Below are 24,175 nucleotides of genomic sequence, written 5' to 3' on the forward strand. Positions count from 1 at the left end.
AAACTATCGTGAAATGAAATGAATTTAATTTATTTTACTTTAATTAATTGTGGTTAATTTTTATGTAATTCGCCACGATGGGCCAGCTGACCTGGTTCATCCACACCTGTTATCCCTCACTGGTGTCCCGCCAGCATATACCGATAGTGCAAGCGGGTTTACCATTTCATTATCACCCATTAAAAAAATACACTTCAGACGTTTCGTCATTTTGCCCATGTCGCGGCAATGCGGTTCTGTATGTGGTCATTTATGCCACCAAATTTATGTAAAATGCGCTTAGCCGATCTGTATACATATCTATCTATCAGAGGTGTGATACTTTGCCACTTTATAAATAAAATCCTCTTTTCCCGAGTTAGTCACTCTACTACCATGTCTCCTTGTCAATGACGCGCCTACATTTAGAAATGCTAAAGACTCGTTTTCCCGTAGTAGTGATTGTTGTTCTGACTCTTTCGACTTATTTCTTAAACTGTTTCAGTTGGGTCGTTGTTTTGAGGTGTCCAATGTCAGCTAGGAATTAATTATTTATTTATTTAGGACGACTCAGCAACTATCTATATAGCAACTATATAGGGAAGTTAACGTATCTCAGTAATCTTCATTTTAGGCACTGCAATATAATCAATGACTACAAGACGGTGAGCTGTTAAGCTTTCTCCTGGAATAACCTTGCGGTTAGTTATTTCATCACCATGGCGATTTTCTTCAACAAGTCTTTAGAATTTGGAAATGCGTGCAGTACATACTCGAACTTTTCCTATAACCTCCTTTTTAGATTCATAGCAATTAGACTACGGAGTATAAGCGCCTACTAGATTGGAGATTTTACCTTCCATCTGTACTCTAACTCTCCTTAGCCAATCGTTTCGCCAGTCTAAGTTAAGATGGTAATATTGAGGGTCATTAGACAGAACGACGGTCACACCATTTATACCCAGAGGTGATCCGGTGTACACTAGTCTGTATCCACGTTCGATATCACGAGACTTGTCACCTTTCCAGTGCGATTCAGGAAGAAAACAACACTAAACGTGATGTCTTTCCTTCACATACTCAAGTAATCGACAGTGCTCGTTTAGGAAACCAACATTTCACGTTACAAAGTGGAGTTTTATTTTGGATACTTGCGTCTTCAGCCGTGTCGCAATTGATACGTTAATCGTTGCATACTGCGCACAGGTTTAAGGCAACTTGCATGCGCGTCGTTTGACGGTGACGCTCTAACATTAGTCCAAAAATATTTTCTTGTCATTCCATGAAATTTGGCTTAATCTCAATAGATTAATATTGGATTTTGAGTTTTCCTTCTCTTGCATCAGTGTACCATGCCTCGTTCCCTTAGTCGCCTGTTACGACATCCCTGGGGATGAAAAGGAGTGATGACATATCTGATTCAGTCGCCAACATGGATAATAACACACTATTATATGTATAATATCATATATTGTATGAAGTCCATAAGGTTTCTAAAAATAATTATTTTACAACACGATAATTACATATGTACAATTTGTTACCTGTATATTCAAATTAAATAAATATTGTTAAGTTTAAAGATTACTAATTGTTAAATAAAGTTGTTTCAAAGAGTTTGTATTTATCTATTAGTTTCGATATATCATGTGCATGGTACAGCACTGTCCATGCTTACATTTAAATTTCACACACAAAAGTGTAATCACTTTTTTGTCTCGTTTTTTTAGTATAATATGGGGAAAAGTAAATTGTAAGGTTAAATTAAAAATAAAAACGATATCAAATTCTTATAATATATTTGAAAGAATCAGATAAATAGTCCATGATGTTTCGTAATATTGCTTATTTTTTACTGAATATTGCGATTTATATTTGAGCATAAATCTCTAATTCATATAAACTAAAACCTCCTACAAACCTATTTTATCTATTGTAGTAGTTGTCTCTTTCTTTTGTTTTAAATTCTCAGTTTAAAAAAAGTGACAAAAGACTGTAATAGCTAAAATATGTTTGTAGGAGAATTTAGTTTTTAGAATAAGGAGGTTAAAATATGTTTCCGTTTTTAAATAATTCAAAATGACCGCCATTTTAATTAATCCATGTATATTAATTTTTTTAATGGATGATAATAGAATGGTAACCTCGCCCGCTCTAACGGTATACGCTGGCGAGGTTCCAATGAGGGATACGTGAGAAAGAAAAGGCAGGTCAGTTAGCCCATCGTGATGGATACATTTGGAATTCAGCACCATGGTTTCCAGGGGGGACCACGTGGATGTCGACCTGACAGGGTATATTGCTAGCAATGAGACTGGTAGTTTATATTACTAACAATTACTTCCACCCTGTATAATAATTTGTAAGCAATACGTACGTTTATACATTTATATCATAAAAAATCCAGTTTGTAATTTAAAAAAATTTACCTGATCTGGAAACTAATTACCTGCAACACTAGAAAAAGTGTTAGCCAATTTAACGCTTGGCTAACTAAAAGTTGCCCAGTTTTTTAAACTATACTGTATCTATATAAATCATTTATGCAATATATGGTGAATATGCGGAATACTGTTGTTCTTGTCTTCACAGTATTCTACAAATATTGTATTCATATATTGCTACAACGGTTCTGTAGCACCAATTCGTTTTTCGCTGGGGAAATTATGACAAAAATTAACTACAAATTAAACAACAATTTATATACAGAAATCTCAAACAGAGATTTATTTTTATATTTATTAGAAAATATAATAATAAATATTAACTAAATTGCTCATTGAATATATACTATACATGAATTAAATTTAAAATCTCCGTCCTTCTCTGTATTTCCATATAGCTGTGAAATCAAGGTTTTCCAATTACGATATTGTATGTCCAATTAGGAATATTCAGTAAAGAATTTTTTTTATAAAAAGCAAAATATTTACATAACATATATAACTAATACGAATAGTTATAGTAATAACTCAGTTGCAAATAGAAGTTAAAACAAAGACGCAGTGGATCATAAAAAACAAATGTCACCGCTATGTCAACGACATAATTAGATTGTAGTAATTGCTGAAATATATTTAAAAATGAATAATAAAATACCTAATAAAGTTTTGAAGAAAAACGGATAACCGGGGGTGTTAATGGGTATGCATAACAGCATGCATTCAATAAATAGAATTAACAGAAAACTTGATTAAAGCTTTCTATTAAACGAAAAACTATGTATTTTTTACATTAGTTTATAAATTCAAAACTAGTTGTCTCTTCCAATAATATACACAGAAGTCATATGATGCAATGAAAATCCATAGTATATTTTGTCAAATTGCGTTTTATCAAAGCAATTTTCTTTGAAATCAACTCCATCCACCTAGCAAGTATAGTCACCTATATTTAATATAGATCTTATTGCAATTGTTGTATATGATACATGATTATTACTTGGATAATTTATTGATACTTTAGCATAGATTTTATAAAATCTACTTAGTAACGAGCCTGGAGGTTTTTACCTCCAATTTTTGTTCGGGCAAATGATTTTATATGGTTTAAGTGGGATTTTATATAAGGTAGGTATGCCTAACCGTAACCGGTTCCCAATGAGGTCTTCATTGAAAATTTTTTTTATATGATGAATAATAGAATTTTTAAAATCAGAATTATTAGAAAAAAGAATTAAAGGAGTTATGAGATAACAAACATAAAAAAAAAATAGAACCGAATTGCCTCCTTCTTTTTGAATTCGGTTGAAAAAAAAAATAACTACTTTTCTGTTGTATACGCCGAAATTAACAAGTAAGTATGCATTTAAAGTGAATATATGTCTTTATTTAAATATTTGAATGTTTCTAGTACAGTCTGAGAACTTTATATTTATTATTTTATTTTTATTTTGGGATGGTATTATGAATTGATGTGAGCGTAATTTGTAGGTGCGTGACGAAATCGTAATGGTCCTTAGACAGTTAAAAAACTGAAAAGCCAAATATGAATATTGTATTATAAATAACTTCCTGAAAGTAGGGTGCACTCCTATATTTACAGAGCCTTTTAGTTCAGCTCTATTCTCTGAGAGAATTTCGCGGACATGTATCAAAGAGGTAATCGTATTTTTACTCAAAAAAAAAAAAAACTAAACAAAAAAATAGATGTACCATAGTCCACATCCACACAGAGCGGCAAATTATGCATTAAACAGATATATACAATCAGCACATGTGTCTAGCTTTTGTTGACTATGAAAATACCTTTACAGTATCGAGACATCTTTATGATACTGCTAAAAAAATTGGGCATATATAAAATCGAAAGGCTATCATATCTACCTGTCACGAAGAGTAACATAGGGGGATATCCTAAACAGTTTCCAACAATCTTGAAAGATATTTTCAGAACGCAGGATGAAGAGTTGTGGAGCAAAATTAAGATCATGTTTATTGATCCTATTCTTGTTATTGTATGCTAAATATGTCTACCTAGGGCAAATTGAATATGAATTGTTTCGCTCCAATTAGAGAAAAACAATTTTGAGAGAGAAGTCAATAGGAATACAGCTGGCAGCTTTTCGGAATCTCCGTAGAGTATTATTATAATCTCTGCCACAAGGTCAAAAGATGAAAGTCTATAATCAATGTGTCCTACCTATCAAGACATCCGATGCCGAAACGTGGATACGTTACGACTCGTCCACCGATTAAAATCGCTCAATATGCAATGGCAATTTAAAGTTATGATCCTTGATTCAGCGGCGGACTTTGTTTGTTTCTTATATAACAAAGGGGAGGAAACGAGTATGCGGTTTAGCTGATGGTAAGTGACTACCGCCGTCCATGAGCACATGCAGTTTCAGACTTGCAGTATTTGTTCCATTTCTGCCTTGCGTTCCTGTTTGTTTAATTGGCCTAACCATTCATTATTGTATTTGATTTAATATATTTATCTCTTTTCAAAATCAAGATTAATTTTTTCAAGACAAGAATATTTTTTTAATACGTTGATTTATATACAGTATTATAATTAGTATTGCTGATTGTTAATTACTTAAAACTGGTATTAGCATTCAGTAACAGGGTCTTAGATATTTATTTTTCCGAAAAACATTAAAAACAGAACAAAATTATTAATTCCAAAAAATAAAGAAGTATATGTATCTATACCAACGTTATTATATGTGTAATAATAGGTATGTACCACAAGGGCATTAAATTACTTACAGTGTTACGGCTTTGTCCTTTGATGAGCTGCCGCCGCCTTTGTCAGACTTCCTCACGACCCATCACACGCTTACGCATTTCGCTTAGATATAATGGATTATGATAATTAATATGCTGCATATTATTAGCCCACTTTAATTTTTTTTTTATTTTTGACTACCCGAACAAAAATCAGAAGTTTTTAACGTTCCAAGCGTTTAACTAATTGTAACGTTCTTGTAATAAATCATAAGCATTTGTATAAGATACGTACATGAGTATTATATATTTTTAATAGGTATTTTATTATCACTGCTAGTCTTGTTTATATCAATAACTTTGATTTTCGTATTGCTTAGTGCGATATATTCTCTGATAGTCAAATAGCATTTTTTTGGTTTACGCAAGAAACATTCAAATCTCAAAGTAACACCTTGAGACTGAAAACGTTTAAATATTCTGGAATATTAAAATCTCAAAAGGTGAAAGTCTCAGAAAAATAAAGTCACAAAACGTATGTCTCATAATATATAATTTTTAAATTGATGAAAGTAAAAGAGAAGCAATGGTCGTACGGAAGTGGGTAGATGAATGGTTTCTGTTTACCCCATTGATACAAAATAACGATATTTTGTTATAGTAAAAGGATTTAAAATCAACATAATTACATAATACAACATATATTTTAAACACATTCTTTTGTGATTAAGCGTTCATTCTGATGACAGCTACTAAATGGAGGACACTGATTTTTTACAGTATGTCGTAAAGTATTGTAAAAATACACTTGAGCCACAAGTTATTTCGACAAAATTTAAACTTCAGCCATATTCAATAGCCAATGTATTATTTAAGCAAGAGAGATAATTATTATTAAGAACTTTTCCTGAAATATGCGCAACGCAAAAAAAAGTACATTTGTGAAATATTTTAGATTACTGAAATTTGCAAATTGTTTCGTTCTTTCTAGATTGAGTAGAGGTAAATAAAAATGGAAGAGATGTAAACAAAAATGTAGTATGAAATGAATAGATAGTAATATGTGGGTAATAGAAACGGGAATGTTAGAAACGGGTATGAGGGCTATAGAGAAGTTTTAGGTTGACGTTGGGATTGGGTTTAACAACTGTTAAATCCCAACATAATTATTTTTATGTTGGTAAATAGAACATTTCGCGTAGAAAAAAGAAAATAAGTGTATAATTCAGAAAGTGTTTCCCGGTAAAAACATAAATTAATATGCTCACAAACTGTAATTACAGGTAGCATTGCATCAATTATTGTTATTTTGAGAATCTATTGTTAACTAGTTGAATGGAAGCAACATTTTCGTATTTTTCTTTCAAACAAAAAAAAAGCATTACTATTATTATAAACTTGTGTCTAGTATATAATAAAAACATTTCATGCCTCATGTTAATTCAACAGTAAAGTGAAAAATCTGTGTCAGAGTTTAAAAATGTATACCATTCACCTATTTTAGTCATTACAATTGCTCAGACGATGGTACCTAAACCACAATGTATAGTAATATCGAGTCCTACTGCCAGTGCTCTAGTTTCTAGACTAAGAACAAGGAATTGCATAAAGGAATGATAAAATAAAAACTAAATTTTATGGTTGCCTCCTTTTTCCTATGTAAATATAATTAGTAAAAAGAGGACGAAAGATACACCATCAGTTGCTATTTTTGTCAGTTCATAGCAGGCTAGTGTATAGAAAATATTTGATATGTCAATTATTTATCAATGACAAATTTTACATTACTAGATTATATATTCGACACAGTTTATGTTGAAAGTATGCAAGCTGGTTGCATCTGAATTTGGTAGGGTTATACGGCCATACAAAGTTTTCTATATATTAGCCTGCTATAAATTGACAATTTTATCACTCCTATGTAATTCCATGTTCTTAGTTCCTAGATTGAAGGTTTGTGTCAAGTTGACACCTGCGACATAAGGCCTCATATATATAAGAATGTGTCTATTCTTCTTGGATATAATATCAGTACATATGTAGTACTAAACTACAATATGGACATTCCCTGCCGTCCACTGTGATCTAACCTCGCCTCCTCTCGAAGACGCGTCAGCTACCATACTCTAATGGATGTTTCTCAAGTCTACTCTTCAGTAGCCATCGACATCAGAGAAGGATAAATATTTACGAGGTATGAAGAAGATAACTTTACAACTCAATCCAAATTATACACTACATCAAACAATGTTTCCCTAACTACACACGCACATTGGCAATATACAGATGTTGAATTTTATACTACGATACAATCTGAAATTTTATTTCAGTAATGAAAAGAAAGTAAAAGAAAGAAAAACGGTAGACGATCCTGACTAGTTCTTGGCTTTCATTTGAGTATTATCAATTGATAATCAGTTGATTAGGAAATATATTATACTTAAAATGTTATTAACTAAATACCTATTTATAGCACCTATGTAAAAAAATATCTGTAAAGGCGCATTTTCATCTCATACACATCAAAAGATTAAAAATCTTTTCTGTTATATTTTCGGTTTTATAAATAGAAACAGACTTGAGTTTGACTCAAATCCAACAAGTTTTAGGATGTTTGGGAAGATATGGATTAATATAAAGTTAGGTAGGCTCTGAGCCTAAGTTTAGCTGGATTATAAAGTGTATAGATTGGTAGTATAAAAGAGAGAAAATATAATAGCATATATGATAGAATACTGCCAGATTAGCAATCCTATTGCAAGACAAGGGAGAGGTTTACCAGAGGGAGACTTTGTACAAAAGTCGATTGCTTGGGTACCTCTGTCCCATTCGTGTTTCAAACGTAAAGCAGTTGTGTTTGCATGGCTGTGTTTCGGTTTGAAGGGTGGGATATGGCGTGAATTTACTGGGTACAGAGGAATAACACCTGAGTCCTCAGGAATAGCAACGCATGGGGGGTATCATGTGCGAAACAGTATACTCTGTTATGTCCATGGTACTGCTCATGTCTATAGGCAACGGTTACCACTTTCCATCAGGTGGGCCGTCAGCTTGTTTGCCATTCTAAGTTGTATATAAAAAAAAAAAAAAAAACAAAAGGCAAGAAAATGCAAAAAAAAAAAAAAAAAAAAAAACACTAAGCATAAAACTAAAAATAAAAATACTCAGGATTTGCCTAATTCATACTCCTGTCAAATAAGCATCTAGCTTATATTGTATGTCTTGTCTATCTTGCTATATCACATATCTTTCTACATTTTCTCTCTTTGACATTACCAAGTTATAGACTATAATCTAAGGTCAGTGCGTAGTGTGTTGTTAATACTACGTCTATGATTTGAACTGATTTTAATATCGAAACAATCTGATTAGAAATGAAAAGCGCTTATAACGAAGTATGGGAATGTCGTAATTATGTGTCAGTTTTCAAAAACAATTAAAAAAATCAATTTTTCTGATTGACTATTGAAAAAAAAAAAGCGCTTTGCCTACTAACTAAAACATTAATCATAGAATACGTTGTTGTATATATGTCCACCACTACAAACTTTGTGTATCTCTGGATTGAATTCTTCAAATATATTTTTGTCACCAAAATTTAATTTTCAGTGACAGCTTAATAAGTTACTAATTAAAGTTTTTGATCGTAGGCGGATCACTTTTTAAATAATCAGTCAGAAATATTGAAATTTTTACTCAAAACCGTATTAATTTTAATGCAGTAATTTTTGCGTGATGTCGTAACAAACATACATGCATAAAGACAGACAAAAATTGTAAAAAATATTGTTTTTTTTACTGGTTATTTATTGAAATCTACATATTCTTTTCCTAAATATTAATTTTACTGTATTAGTAAAATAATAAAACCTACGTTACTATTATTTCCTTGTTTTTCCAACGGAATTTAATAATTTTTTTTTTTTCAAATTAACTCTTTAAAAACTGTATGTGAAGAGACATATACGTTTGAGACTGATATTCTGAAATATGAACGTGTTCAGTGTTAGTTTTGTGTTATTTCAAAATTTGTATATTTCAAGCGTAAACTTTTTTAAAAATCAATAATAGTCAATTTGTAATAATTTATACATTATAAACTTATCAAGCCACCCATATTAGAGTTCATCAAAAACTATTAAATTAAAACCATAAATCTTAGATTATATAGATAGAGAATAGAGAGTAAAAAAAAAACGTGTCAACATTAGACTCAATTTGACACACCTCTTTACATTAAAAAAAAAAAAAAAAAAAAACTGCTATTTATTCCGTAATGCAAATTATTAGGTTTAATATTTCCCAAATTAACTTTATTTTTTAAATTAGATGACAGACCTATTTCTTTTGAATATGAACATTTATATATTCATGTTCGTATTGGTTACAAATTAATATACCTACATGTATGAATTAAATTGACGGCCCTTTTCAATTATTTTAAAACTAAAACATATAGAGTCCACTAGCTTTTATACCCGCGAATTAACCAATCGCTATGAAGTTTAGTATTATCATTATATCAGCCTTTAATGGCCCACTGATGAACTAGTCTCCCCTTTGGGGGGTTCTGCCAGTAGTTGCCACGCTTGGCAGGCGTATTGGCAACTGCAGTTAAGCTTGAGAGATATTTTAAGAGGGACTCTGCTGCCCATCCGTCGGCCTCCCTTAGTAGCCTTTTACGACACCCTCGAAAAAGGAAGAGGTGGTCTATTCATTGTCGAGACTACACGGATGGCCAATACTTGGATATAAATTAATCACTAAAGTATGAATTATAATGATTCATACTTATCTTTACCGTCTCTTGTTTCTACTACTCATCTCAGTTTGTTCTTTCTAACATATTTGTAAGGAGGGGAAAGGAATTGTTAGTAATGGAGACTGAGAATCCCATTGCTAGCAATATACCCAACCAGGTCGACCTCCTCGCGGTTCTCCCTGGAAACTGTCATGGTTAATTTCTGACGAATTCATCATGATGGGCTAACTGGCCTGTTTTCATTCTCATGTATCACCCTTTACTGGTGCTCCGCAAGCGTATACCGTTAGCGTAGGCGGGGTTACCATACCATTTTCACCCATCAAAAAAAAAAAAATTGTAAGTTGTTTTTTATAAAAAGTAATAATAATAAATAATAGTTTTTATCAATTTTATGAGTATTGAATGTTTATTATGGTAACCCTATCCACACTCCCTGTTTTGTGATGCATTTGTATGGAATTACTTTATCTATATAATCTAAGCTATTAATTTTACAGTCAACTTGCGTTAAGACAAATTGCATAAAATGATGTTTTTTTGCAATAAAGGAGGGGAATATTATGCATCTGACATCAGAGAATTGTTTAATAAAATATTATTTTTGTCATTTGAACTATGTCTTAGAGTAATTATTAGCAGTAAAATGGTTAATACAACAAAATATAATACATATTTATTTCTGTAAACCTACATAATTGTGATATATTGTGATTAGAATTTACTAAAACTAAAAGAACAAGAATGTCTTGTACTAAAATTGTGTGATGTCATCTCATTGATCGAAATACTTTTGGCCAGCAAATTTTTCACTAGAAATATTTTTTTTTTTAAATAAATAACAATGAAACATACTTTTTCTAGTGAAAAAATGATACACCAAACAATAAATATTTAAAATTATAATATTAAAATATACATAATAAAATAAGTCACAGATACAATTCAATTCTATATTTAAAAATAGAAAAAGAAAATATAATTTTATTATATCTTGATCTCATATCTTGATAGTCGAAAATGTCACAAAAATATCCGAACAATTAATTAATATAAAAATATTAATAAATAAAGAACATTCAAGGCTATATGGATATTAAACTTAAAAATTAAAATGTTAATCATTCAATTGGGTACATAATTATTTTTATATAGTGTACAAGTCTATAATTATTATTTTCTATATAAATGTCTGGAAAACAAAACTATGTATGTTATGAATGATAAAAATGACCAAAAGTATTTCAAATAATTATATAAGTTAGCAATGTCAACAAATATTTCGATCAATTAATTATTAAAATTATACATACTAAATTATCCAATATAACAAAATAAGCAGAAATAATTTAAATAAAAACTGAAATTTTTGGCATAACAATTTTTGAAAAATAAAATGCGAATGGTATGCCCAGACAACACGTTAAAAATTTTCAGTTTTATCAAAAAACTAACAAACTCAAGCCAATATCAGTAATAATAAAAATAAAATAAAAAAAAAATTAATAAGCATTTAGCATTTAGCTCGAAATTTTGATGAATAATCATAGTTTTAAAAAATATTATACAACTTTCTAATTCTTGTTAGAATAAAGCATTATAATAATAATTATTACAATATATTCTATGATTTCCGTGTAGGATGTTCCTAATATATAAAAATAAGGAAGATATTATAAGCGAATGAATCAGTTGTAGGCGCCGGAGTCATAGTTGACGCAGTCGGCGGCGGCGGCAGTTGACGTGGTTCCGCGGCCGAGGCGAGCTGCCCGCGTCAGTCCTCGCTGCAGGAATCGCCTTCGTCGGCTTCTTTAATGTTCGTGAAGAACGACGTGAGCGCCTTCATCATAACTCCTACAAATATGTATACAGGTTGATTATTTAATATCTCTAATAAGCGGAGGTTGAAAAGTGACAAAAAATAAATAAATTTCATAATTTTTACAACCTATGACCGTCCTTGTAATTTTATATTGTCATTATGAAGTTTATAGCAGAATATTATGTAATCTGCGTCAAGAACAATTCTATAACTAAGTCAATGTAAGAAAAAACAAGGAATTCTTATTTACCTTTTCCTTCTGGCTCCATTTCTGATTCCTCCCATGCTATAAATCCTTCTACAGTAATAATATATTGTTCGTGCAAATATTGGAAAATTTGCAATGTTAAACCTGTAAGACAGAAATATTAATCAATTTCGTTAATTTTACTGTCATTCAAGAATATTTGAAAATGTATATTAAACATAATTATTATTATTCTATACCTTGCGGGTGCTCTAGCCTATGTATTAGCTGTTGTATGCCAAACAGACAGCTGGCTTCTCTCGCATCCTTCGAATCGCCAAACTCGTTAATAAGTCCTGCATATTTATTCATACGTTCTTGATTAAAATGAGGTGTATCGCGACCTTCAGGCCCAAATAGCGCATGTTCACATATGGATTGAATTAGGATCCTCATAAACCAATCTTCATTTGACGACTTGCCCAAGTTATCCTAATAACAATTATGCACAATATTTAAAACTAAATAATGATGTGATTAAACGGAAGTAGATGGACGTATTAATGGAGAGTAGGTAATAATATAATTTATCGTTTACATGTATACGAAATAAACATGGCAAGTCAGTTGTTGGCTGCATACGAGTAGTACAATTATACACTGAATCCCATATCACCCTTCATGTATTTAATTTTTAAGAAGGTATAATGCTCAATATATAATAAAAATAATCCATATATACAAAATAATCGTATTCCAAACGTCAAATAAAAATTGAATTTGTACCTAGACAATAAAGATGTAAAGATGACCTGTAAAAGAATAACTATAATATACATATTAATTTTTGTTTTTAACAATAAAGCTGTACTTACTCTTGCCCAACCCTTTATACAGTCACAATTCTCATCAGAATTCATTAGTTGTATTAATTTCTTCTGTATCTCATTTGGAGTAAATATTTTCTTTGATTCTTCGGAATATTTAGTAGCACCCTCCAAGAATTCAAAATTGTTCACCGTTAGCCAGGTTGAAATCTAAAAATGGTAAAATTCCTTGTTAAAATATAGTAAAAAAGATACACAATGATTGAATTTGTTAGCAAGCATGGGCTTACCTTACCTCTGAAAGAGACCTTTTTCAGCCAACCTAATGCAGTTAGATAGAAAACAATTAATGTACTATAAAAAATATGTATGCCTTACCTGATCCTCATGCATCCATTGTCTTAATTGAAGACCAGATTCTTGCCATTTACTTTTTGCAAAAGTAGGTCCCATGCTTTCTTTTAAATCTCTGATTATTGCTTTTAATAATAAATGACCTTGTTTTGATGCAATGATACTTTCTGATAGTTTAAATATTTGTAAAATTGTGATGTGCTGTAAAAGTATATTATTTTTAATATTGTGTAAAAATATGTTTAGTTATATTTTACATGTTTATATATCTACTTTGTTCCATACTTCAACACTAATGAAGTATACAATAAAAAAAAAATGTAATGAAAAAGATATAAAAAAAAAAAAAAAAAACATCTGTAGGAATTTATGTAAGAGGGTTACTTAATTATAGTTAAATCTCAAAATGGATTGTAATACTGAACACATTTTATACTTTTTATATTAATTGACAGGAGCAAAGTCGTGAGATACAGCAATAATTGATACTTCTTACTTACTTTTTTTTCAATTTGTGGAGCAATGAACTTTCCTAAATATTCGTACAACATTGGTATGTCAATATATAAATCAGGTGCATACAATAAAGTTTCCGTCAGACCCACTTCGAAATTTCGTGGTGATATCGTATTTGTATTTATTAAATGTAACAGTGATTTTGAAATCATGGCAGTTTCTTTCGGTGTTCTGAAACATAATACTTTTATTATATATCCATAAATTAATGAATTTTACACAGAAATCTCTATAAAAGATTTTACTATTGCTTTATCTTGTTCCTTACATTATTATACAATATTAGGTCCTTATATATGAAATTAGCGTTTTATCGTACTGACCACTTTGATCTGAAATATCTCCTCATTGGTTAAGTATTCGAAATTTAATTTAGTTAAGTATTCCAAATAAGTCAGTATTGATTCTTTTTACATACAAATATTTCAAACAAATGCAAAGTTTAGAACAATTAAAAAAATTATGAAATTTATTGCTTGAAACACTTTTATTGAGACCATTATCGCCACACAATTGAGCATAGAACATATTAACTTACTATATCTGTTTCAATAGAACATAATGTAAACAAACTAATAGTTGAGCCTAAGATAAGACATAAGTCAATTGATGTCAAAATTGATTAATTTATTGAGTGCTTTACAAATTTGACCCGAGAATGTTTTTGAGTGGCAATTTCAACAATACTTGGTTACCTTTTAAGTTCTACTGAAAAAGACTTATCCAAGTGGTTTAGTATAGGGTTGAAGTCTTTTGTAATAGTATATAGTATTTTAATTTTTTATTACTTTTCTATCCAAAACTCAAGGCTATTTAAGTTTCTAGTTCGATTAAAAAAGTAATTATCAAAACTGGTTTAAAATAAGCGTAGATATCGTCAAAAAATACAAACATTACATAAAATAAAAATACCGTCGAATTGAGAACAGCCTCTTATTGAAAAGGAGAATATTTTATGCTTATTCAATTATTATATTGATAAAAAAAAAACTTTATGATGATTGTTTAGATATAAAGGAATTATAATTTGTTTAAGTCCAAGATCAATAAGATTAATTAACTACTTACTTCTCCAGCGCCATATTGAGTATTTCAGTAACAACTGCAGCATGGTACTGAGTTTCAAACCTTTGAACTTCAACTACTAATTCATTATCATCAGGGTTCATTAAGGACAGATCAATCATTGCATGAACTGTCTTCTTCTTATTTTCTGACAGTGGTTCCTGTGGAACAGCCGCTGAAACAGGTGCTGAAATCTCGGTTACAACAGATGGCGTAGGCAGGACAGCGCTTACACTACGACTTCCGGAATTGGAACGAATTCCACCCATTGAACCTGAACGGCTACCGCTGCCACTATCTAAAATTCAACATTCAAACATGATTATGAATAATTATTTAAGAAATGAACTTTGAAACACAATAATGTGATTAGTGAATAAATATCAACAATATGCGTTACGACAATAACAGTGTGACAGTTTCATTTGTATCTATTAACACACAATCTCTATTTATAAATGACTATATATAATGACTACATTTATTATATCTTAATTTTTATGTAATGATTCCTGAGAGCTGCAATGCTGGACTTAAATTTTACCGTGCCATAATTATGTACAATAAAGATTATACGAAATAATACAATATTCTAAGCACCTTAAAAACAGTATGATTTATAACGCACCCTAGTACACAAATTTATACTGCCATAAAAATGTATTTGTACAGAGTGCTATACGCGCTTTTATCAAACAATTGCAGTTGAGTCACATTTAAAATAGATTATAAAGACAGAGGGGAAAATAGATATTTAATCCTCATGAAATCTACCGCATCACTTTCCTTTTATAGTAATAGTAGTAAAAAAAAAACCAGTCAGAAGCAAGATGTACTCACTCGCCGAGGGTTCCCCACATAAATATGATATATATGACATAAAATGACTTTAATGCATTTTCTATTTGAAATAGAAGTATAATATTTATTATTAGTGATACTATAATTCGTAATTTCTTATTTGGATACATAATTGTGGTTAAAATTGGTCGACGAAAAATACTGACAGATTTCTGAATTAAAATAAATTGATAAATCGTTATTCAGTCATGTTCATCATAACAATTTTTGTAATAATATATGATAAATATAAATTGACATTTTAATTATATCATTTTTTTTATTTTTACGACTTAAATTTGGTATTTCATTTTGTTAAAATGTCTAATTTATTGATTTTGTAATCTAATTATTTTGTAGATTAAAATTGAATTTGTTTATTGCATTGTTGCAATAATTTCCCTATTGACTGTTACAACGTATTAGAGTACCTACATTCTCTGTAAAATACTGGATTGCATAATGAAGTATTAGTTAGAAGCATCGTTTTATTTTTTTGTAATATTCACATATATTTTTATAAACCGTAATAATTTCAGATTTTTAAGCTTAAGAAATTTTAGAGAGGAGGTGGGGGAGGGGGACGTCCTATGGTCTTATTCTCATATTTTTGTAAATAAAAATTACGTCAAGGTTAAAATTTAGAATCCGTTTTAGAGCCAATAATAGAGAAAATAAAAATATGTTATCAAGTATTTACATTGCAATATATGCGTGTCAATGATATGTAAATCTATTCTAAATTTAAAATTTATAACAGAAATAGTTGCAGAGATATAACGCTGTAACAAACGGACCGATCAGGTCGTATCATAAGGGTTCCTTTGTACAGTCTTGGTGCGGAATCCTAAAAAATTACTTTTAAATAATGTACCTATAATTATATAACTAATTACTTTGATCAATAAATTATGAAGATTGCGTAACGGAAAGAATTAGTTAATAAATATAAAAATAATACTTTGAGAATATCGCAGGGTTAATTGTTCTAAAACAGTTAGGCAATATATACAAAGACATTAATTATTCTGTGGTCAATAATAAATGTAATGATTTATGTTTAACAAAATTGGACCTAGTATATATGATGAATGATGTTACTCCCAAAAGAATATCGCACGCGAATGACTATAGTTAATGTTGAAGTACATAAGAATATAATAATAAAAAGGTATTACTTACTGAAATCACCTCTAGAATTAAATGTAGACCTCTCAATAGATGCACCTTTTGTATGATAGCTTGGGGGTGTATCTTTACTTCCTGAAGTGAAAACATACAATTACTAGTTAGAACAAAAATACACTTTCCATTTTAATAAACATCCAGTTTTTTTTTTTTTTTTTTTTTTTTTTTTTTTATAAAACTTAGAATGGCAAACAAGCTGACGGCCCACCTGATGGAAAGTGGTAACCGTCGCCTATAGACATGAGCAGTACCATGGACATAACAGAGTATACTGTTTCGCCCATGATACCCCCCATGCGTTGCCATTCCTGAGGACTCAGGTGTTATTCCTCTGTACCCAGTAAATTCACGCCAGTTACTCATGTATTTACATATTTGGAAAGCGATTCTTAAAATAGTTGTTTGCTATGCAGTTTAACAATGTAGAAATGATCTTGCCTTCTTAATGCAAATTATTTGAATTACAATAAGTATTAAAAGTTATAATAAAATCATTACGAGTGGAAACTCATTAGGCATTGGATAAAAATTCACAGATTACCAGAAACAAAAACAAAGTACAGAATATCCTTTGACGATCATAGTGTAACCACTTTTTATCCGATAAGCTAACAACTAGTTTATGAATTTTGATAGTATAAAAAAATTTACGTACCTTTGAGGCTGACTGGGTCGGCTTGGTTGTTTTCTAAAACACTATACATGTTCTTCGTGAGATTAATCATTGGATTACTACTAGTATGAATACTAGTTTTTGTTGCAGATCCATGATTCCAACCAGGCGGGGCCAATTTGATAGAACTTAAATTCTGAAATACAATATCAAATAAATAAAATGCAAAAAATGTGACCCCAGTTTTACTATTTTAATAGGGCATATCCATACGATTTAAAATTAGATAATTTTTTTTTATAATATTTACAAATAAATCCAACATCTTTAACATTTTCTTATTATTTACTTCATATTTAATTTCATAAAAAATAAAACAACCAATTATTCCATCATTCAATTATAGCCTATGGTGTCCTACTGCTAGGTGAAGCCCTCCCTCAAGTGCTTCCATCTGGCACTATCGCTGGTCACGCCGTACCAGTCTTCGTGGAACCGGTCGAGATCGACTATTTTTTTTTTTATTATTCAGGGAGCCAAAATGTACAGGTTTTGAACCACCAGTCGCTTGGAATGCGACTTACATGTCCTGCCCAGTCCCACTTTAGAATTGCCGCTTTTTGTTGTTGCCTCGGCAATTTTTATACAAAAGCGCACTATGGTGTTTCAGACCTCATCGACTACTTTGATTTCCAATATATTGAGTTTTATTGCCCTTTGGTAAACCCCCAAATTTGGACTTTTGAGCTTATATCAAGACTATGTCTGTGCTCTGTATGTAAGTGAGTAAATAAAAATTAAATAAAATATGTAAAATAAGCGTAGGAAATATAAGTTAGGTATTTCATTTTTACTCATCACTATATATCACGTAGCACGCATCAACCTCATCAGTATCGATATTCATACTATGTTTGAGAGAAAACTCTTTTAAAATCGTGTTCATCTAGTGATTTTCACTAGCTAGAGCCAGGTCAGCATTCTATTAAGATTAGTAATCACCTTGACCATGACTGCAAGTAGTTTTTCAAAGTATAATTGGACAATCTATCAAAGTTTTTGGAATGACTAACCATAGGGTCACTAATAATAAGGGTATTTGTTTTCACAGTTGATCCAAAGTCCCACGTAGGAGGGGCCAATTTGATTGTATTTAAATTCTGAAATATAATGTCAGATAAATATAAGAAACATCTGATTGACTATTCAGTGACTCCCCTCTTGATGATACAAATGTCTGCACATTTTTACCATTACAATAGGCAATATACATAAGATTTATAGCTAGCTGAATTTTTTTCCTAACACTTATCATTCGGACAACATTATAAATCTAAAACATTTTTTTTATAATTTAGTTGATATTAAATTTCATACAAAATATTAATTAAAATATTGTAAATAAGCAAGATTCATATCACTATTGATCGACACGAATTGTGACGTCACGTATCACGCATCGGCTTTATTACTATCGACATTCATACAGTGTTGGAAAGAAAACTAGTTTAAAATGGTGGCTTAGTGGTTTTCACTAGCTCCGAGCCAGATCAGCATCCTATTGAGATTAGTAATCAACTGGACCGTTACCTCAAGTAGGTTTTCAAAGTACAAGTGGATAATCTATCAAAATGGACGCTTTTAGGACCAAATCCAGTTTTAACGTCTGCTGAAGTTAAAGGAATGAAAGCTGTAAGATATTGTTAAAAAAGCGAAAGTTTGTGAGTATGGATAAGTTTGTTATTTATTCCACGCATACACTACAGAACGGTCTTGAATGAAATTTGGTCCCGGATAGATTATATTGTAATAAAGAACAGGATACTTAAATTAGTAATTAAAATCCTACCTATTTAAATTAAAATAACATAATGTAGATATCTATCTACATTATGTTATTTTAAAAGTACGTACGTACGTACGTAAGTGATATTATTTACTTTTACTTAAATTTATGTATTTAAGTTTGCCGTGAATTACTAAGATACCTAATAGTACTATTATGAACTTAGTTATAACACAGTATCTATTATACAAAAAGATTTTTAGCTCCTATGGTTTGTACAGCAATCCAATTTCAAAATCTATATGAAAAAATTACAACGCTTATGGTAAACAATGTACGTGGTATCTGACGTCATTCAAAATCCGCGCAAAATGACCGTTAAAACTATTCAAAACTTAATCTGAATATTTTAATAGTATTAAACTTTACTTACTAAAGAAGTAAACTATTTATTTTTACTGTGTTATAGGGATGTAAATAACTGAAGACAAGAATGAATGAAGGTGTCAGTAGGTGCAATGTGCATACTAATATAATTTACGCTTGCACTCTATTACTATAAATTATAGTTGCTAATATGCATATAATACACTATGATTATAGTAGTTAGTATATTCATAATACCTCTATCCATGCATATAAAAGCGAAAATGCGACATATAACGACTTCATCCATATATGTTTTCAATTACCAAATTCAGTTAAAAAATGTGCATATTCCCTACTGTGACAGCAATACAGTATAATCTGTTATGTCCATGGACATGGACAGTATAAATATAAATATTTAGAAATAATAAATATTCACTTTCTAAATATAAAAATGTAATAAATTGATTTTTCAATAATAGCAAATAAAAACTACTATGTGAAGAAATTAACAGACTGTAATTTTTTCCCCCAAGATTTTTAACATTATATTGTTCTTAGACTGCATATACATTTTCAGTAGTGGCAGTACTGACAAAATACTTTTGGCTTCAAAAATTTCTGCAATTAATTATATAATGAATATACTTTGTAAATTAATTAATTTACAAAGTATAACTAGAGCTGGTTATGTAGAAAACAATCTCTTAAGGACATTCCATAATCTTACTAATATAATAAATTGTAATGACAATGTCTGCTATATAGGAGATATTTGAGAAAAAATTATATAAAGGGTCTTAGTAAGACCAATACATGGTAAAACAACAATTTTTAAAAACTTTGTCTGACTGCACGTTTGTTCTGCATCGAGTAAAACTACTGCACTACATAAGATGCATTTTTGAATGTTATTCTTAAAGGTTTTATCTGGTGTATGTTTTACACTGATTTGCTATCTAGAAGTGGTCTATTTAATTAGTATTCCTACTTTTGAAATTCAAGCGTATGAAGTAGCAAGCAAAAGCTAGTAAAAAATAAATAACTTACTCTTGTTGTAGTAGCAGCTTTAAACTTGGATGTATCTACTGTGTAACGATTTGTAGACTTCCAAATATTGCTATTATCCATTTGGAAAGAATTGGAATTCTGTCTACGACCTTCACCACGTTTTCCACGACTACCTTCATCACGACTTCGGAAACTACTCACAGGTGTAGAATTCAATAACTGTAAATAAATAAATATTACAATAGCAAATAGAGATTTAATTTTTTGTGTTTGTTTGTTGTGCATAAACTCATACAATTATTATTATTATATTTAACTAAAAACAAAAAAAAAATTAAGAAAATTATAATAATGAAAACCAATGTAGCTAGAATTTATAAGTTGTTTAGATTGATGCTCGCGAAAATTATTGACTATACATAATATACTATATGCATGTAATACTCTTTAATATTCACAAAAATGTCTGCGAGGCTATAGCGTATTAGTATAATATTTAAACATATATTTAAGTTACAAAAACCGACTTTTGATAAAATTTGTCAATACTTTACAAATAAATCATGTTATGGTGCCATTTGTATTATGATATTCTTCCTTATACAACTAATAGTACAGGGTGGCCCAAAAGTCCTTAGAAAAGTAAAATTTGAATTAAACGAAAACGGCGCGCGTGAGCGGTGCAGGGGCAGCGGGGGCAGTAACTTCGGTTTCTGGGAATTTAGTCGCGATGGAGCGTTTCACCGGAGCGGACCGTGCGTTTTGTGTGCGCGAGTTTTATCAAAACAACAATTCGGCAACCGTTGCGAGGCGTAAATTTCGAGAACACATAGGTTTACACAACTTTGATGACACCCCAGCTCTCCAAACGATTAAGAATTGGGTTGCTAAGTTCGAGAAGACCGGTTCGACGTTAGATAAACCGCGGTTGGGTTGCCAAAGGACATCACGTACGGAACAAAACATCGACACAGTGGCACAATCTATTCGTGAAAATCCTACACAGTCAACTCGTAAGCGTTCCAGTGCATTAAACGTATCCAGGACATCGTTACAACGGATTTTGAAGAAAGATTTACTTATGCACCCTTACAAAATTCAGTTGGTACAAGAATTAAAAGAAACTGATGCTATTCAGAGAGTGAATTATGCTAATGAAATGTTTAATCGGTTTACTTCGTTCAATAACATAATGTTCTCTGATGAGGCACACTTCCACATTATCGGACATGTTAGTAAACAAAATTGCCGCTATTGGAGCCCGATTAATCCAAAACTTAAGTATCAGAAGCCCTTACATAGCCCTAAAGTTACAGTCAGCCCATGGCATCAACAAAAATTGCAAAACTTTCCAGGCTTTAATGCCCGAACATGGTTTCAACAGGATGGAGCAACTTCCCACACCTCCAATACTGCTGTGCCCGTTATCCGTCTACTTTTTCCAAACAAAGTTATCTCTAAGAGAGGAGACATTTCCTGGCCACCACGTAGCCCGGATCTGACTCCAATGGATTTTTTTTTGTGGGGCTACCTTAAGGCTAAAGTGTACGACTCTAACCCGCGGTCAATTAATGACCTAAAAGAAAACATCCGCAGAGAAATGGCAAGCATTTCAGCAGTGACGTGCCGCGCAGTCATCGACAATTTCAGAAGGCGTTTGCAAGAGTGCCGTGACTGTAACGGATTACATTTGGACGACGTTATTTACAATAAATAATTCCCGTTTTTCTAGCTATATTTACAAATAAAAATATTATTCATAGTGTAATTAGTTTTATTTTAATTCATTTTTTTCATTACTAAGGACTTATGGGCCACCCTGTATCACAATCAAGATTGAATAATAAAATATCAACAGACCTAAATACACGCATTACGTGATTATAAAGATTGTAGAAAAAAATAGAACGTCAAAATGTAGAACACATTATGTGGATGCCTATGTAACGCAACAAAGTTTTTAAATTTTAAAATAACAAAAAACTAAGGAATCTCATCATTCAGTTAGTGTTTACTGACACGTAGATTCCATAGAAAGGTATTTCATAATTAACTCAACAATATGTTTGGTCCCATTTTTTTATTTTAAATTCTCCTAAAAAGGACTATCAATTCTAAATATCAATAAAAAGTAAAATTCTTACTTATTCACATATAAAGAGAATGCTAGTACTATCCTTAATGTATATTTATTGGTCTTCCATATATTTCATAGATATTTTTACTGTACCAACAATTTGCACATTGAAATATATGTATATGTAAATTTGTAAATGCACAGTATATGTAAATTTCATTTAAATTATTTGAACGGGACTTTCAATTACAACATTACGACGAGTATGAAAATGTTAATCATGTTATCAGGTTGACCTCAACCAGATTAACCTCGTGGTTAATTATTGTTGAATTCGATAGCTCCAGGGACCTATTTACATACTCATCTATCAACTATCCCTGGTGCCTCGCCAGTGTATACCGATAGTGGCGGCAGACGGACTACCTTTTCATTATAGTCCATTAAAAAAATATACACGTATTCTACAACTTGTAATAGTATTGAAGAAACAAGTAAACGAATGTTTATGCTTAAATGACATTAAAATTTCACCAGTTATGTTAGAACTATTATTCTTGTAACAGAGCCGTTGATAAGCGCCTTTTAACTATGTATATTGTGTACTTTACCTCGATTTGACGTTGTTGTTGCTCAGCCTCTTTCTGAATTTGGTCCATCATTTTCGGCTGAGAATCGACTACACTTCTACCAACCCATTTTCGTCTCCTTAATTCAATTACATCTTGAATCATAAATCTTACGCGACTGCTAATTTTATTGTTTTTGCGGTCATTAATAATGTCTTGCATTTTCTTAAAAACGTTATCGAGTTCTTTTACTTCATTCTCAACTTGTTCACCGATTGTGGTAAGAAGTTTACACAAACATTCCAGTTTTTCCTCTTCCAATTTATCTCCTATCAAATGGTTCATACAGAACAGCATTATTTTTGATGTAAGCATTTTTAATTTGTATAATTCACCTGAAACAATAAATTAAAAATTCTGAATTTTTAAAAATAAAATTCCATAGTTTACAGATACTATAATTATTTAATTGCATAAGTAAATTTTTGAACACCAATAAGAATCTCATATTGTGTACACCAATAAGATATATGGGATCAAATACAAATAAGTGTACACAAATAGGTGCAAAAAATATTTACTTTAATTGTAACAAAACTCAATTGAACGATTAGTTGTTTCATAAAAACATTAAACTGAAATATTTTAATATAAAACATGAAATCATATGTACTCAAATTGATTTATTTCCCAATAAGCAATATTCTGCTTTATAAATAAAAACGGTGGCTTTAATCGTCACAAAAAGAATATGGAAGGAACACAAGTTGTGAATTTTAAATGTGGAGAAAGTACAAACGGACTGTTTATTGATTATCATACTATAGGGACTTCGCAACTTTTTAAGAATGTTGTTTTTCAACTTTTCTGGAGACGGGTACCTGACACCACGAGTCGGCCCATCGTAGATATTAATATGTGAATAAAATTTACAAAAAAATATTTAATATTGATGAGTGATGTCTAAGCGCCATCAAAGGCTTAGAAGTAATTATGTTATTAATAAAGATGTTACTACGAGGTAGTTATATATGGGCCA

General features: G+C 30.8%; 1 protein-coding gene across 4 annotated transcripts in view; it reads right to left on the reverse strand.

The window, feature by feature from the left end:
• Positions 1-10,566: 10,566 nt before the first annotated feature.
• The window catches only part of LOC113520047 (eukaryotic translation initiation factor 4 gamma 3-like), a 47,880-nt gene continuing 34,271 nt past the window's right edge, over positions 10,567-24,175 (reverse strand). For all 4 annotated transcript variants that reach the window (XM_052896710.1, XM_031911565.2, XM_052896708.1 and 1 more), the window contains 11 exons: positions 23,179-23,531; positions 20,530-20,709; positions 17,367-17,520; positions 16,706-16,786; positions 14,687-14,981; positions 13,603-13,789; positions 13,127-13,303; positions 12,797-12,958; positions 12,182-12,413; positions 11,985-12,086; positions 10,567-11,766 (listed from right to left, as the gene is read on the reverse strand). In XM_052896710.1, the coding sequence (XP_052752670.1) occupies positions 11,687-11,766; positions 11,985-12,086; positions 12,182-12,413; positions 12,797-12,958; positions 13,127-13,303; positions 13,603-13,789; positions 14,687-14,981; positions 16,706-16,786; positions 17,367-17,520; positions 20,530-20,709; positions 23,179-23,531 (2,003 nt within the window). In that variant the 3' untranslated portion in view covers positions 10,567-11,686. The remainder of the gene's footprint in view (positions 11,767-11,984; positions 12,087-12,181; positions 12,414-12,796; positions 12,959-13,126; positions 13,304-13,602; positions 13,790-14,686; positions 14,982-16,705; positions 16,787-17,366; positions 17,521-20,529; positions 20,710-23,178; positions 23,532-24,175) is intronic.

This window comes from Galleria mellonella, unplaced genomic scaffold, assembly GCF_026898425.1.
Source record: "Galleria mellonella isolate WM207_F2 unplaced genomic scaffold, CSIRO_AGI_GalMel_v1 utg33, whole genome shotgun sequence".
Taxonomy (NCBI): domain Eukaryota; kingdom Metazoa; phylum Arthropoda; class Insecta; order Lepidoptera; family Pyralidae; genus Galleria; species Galleria mellonella.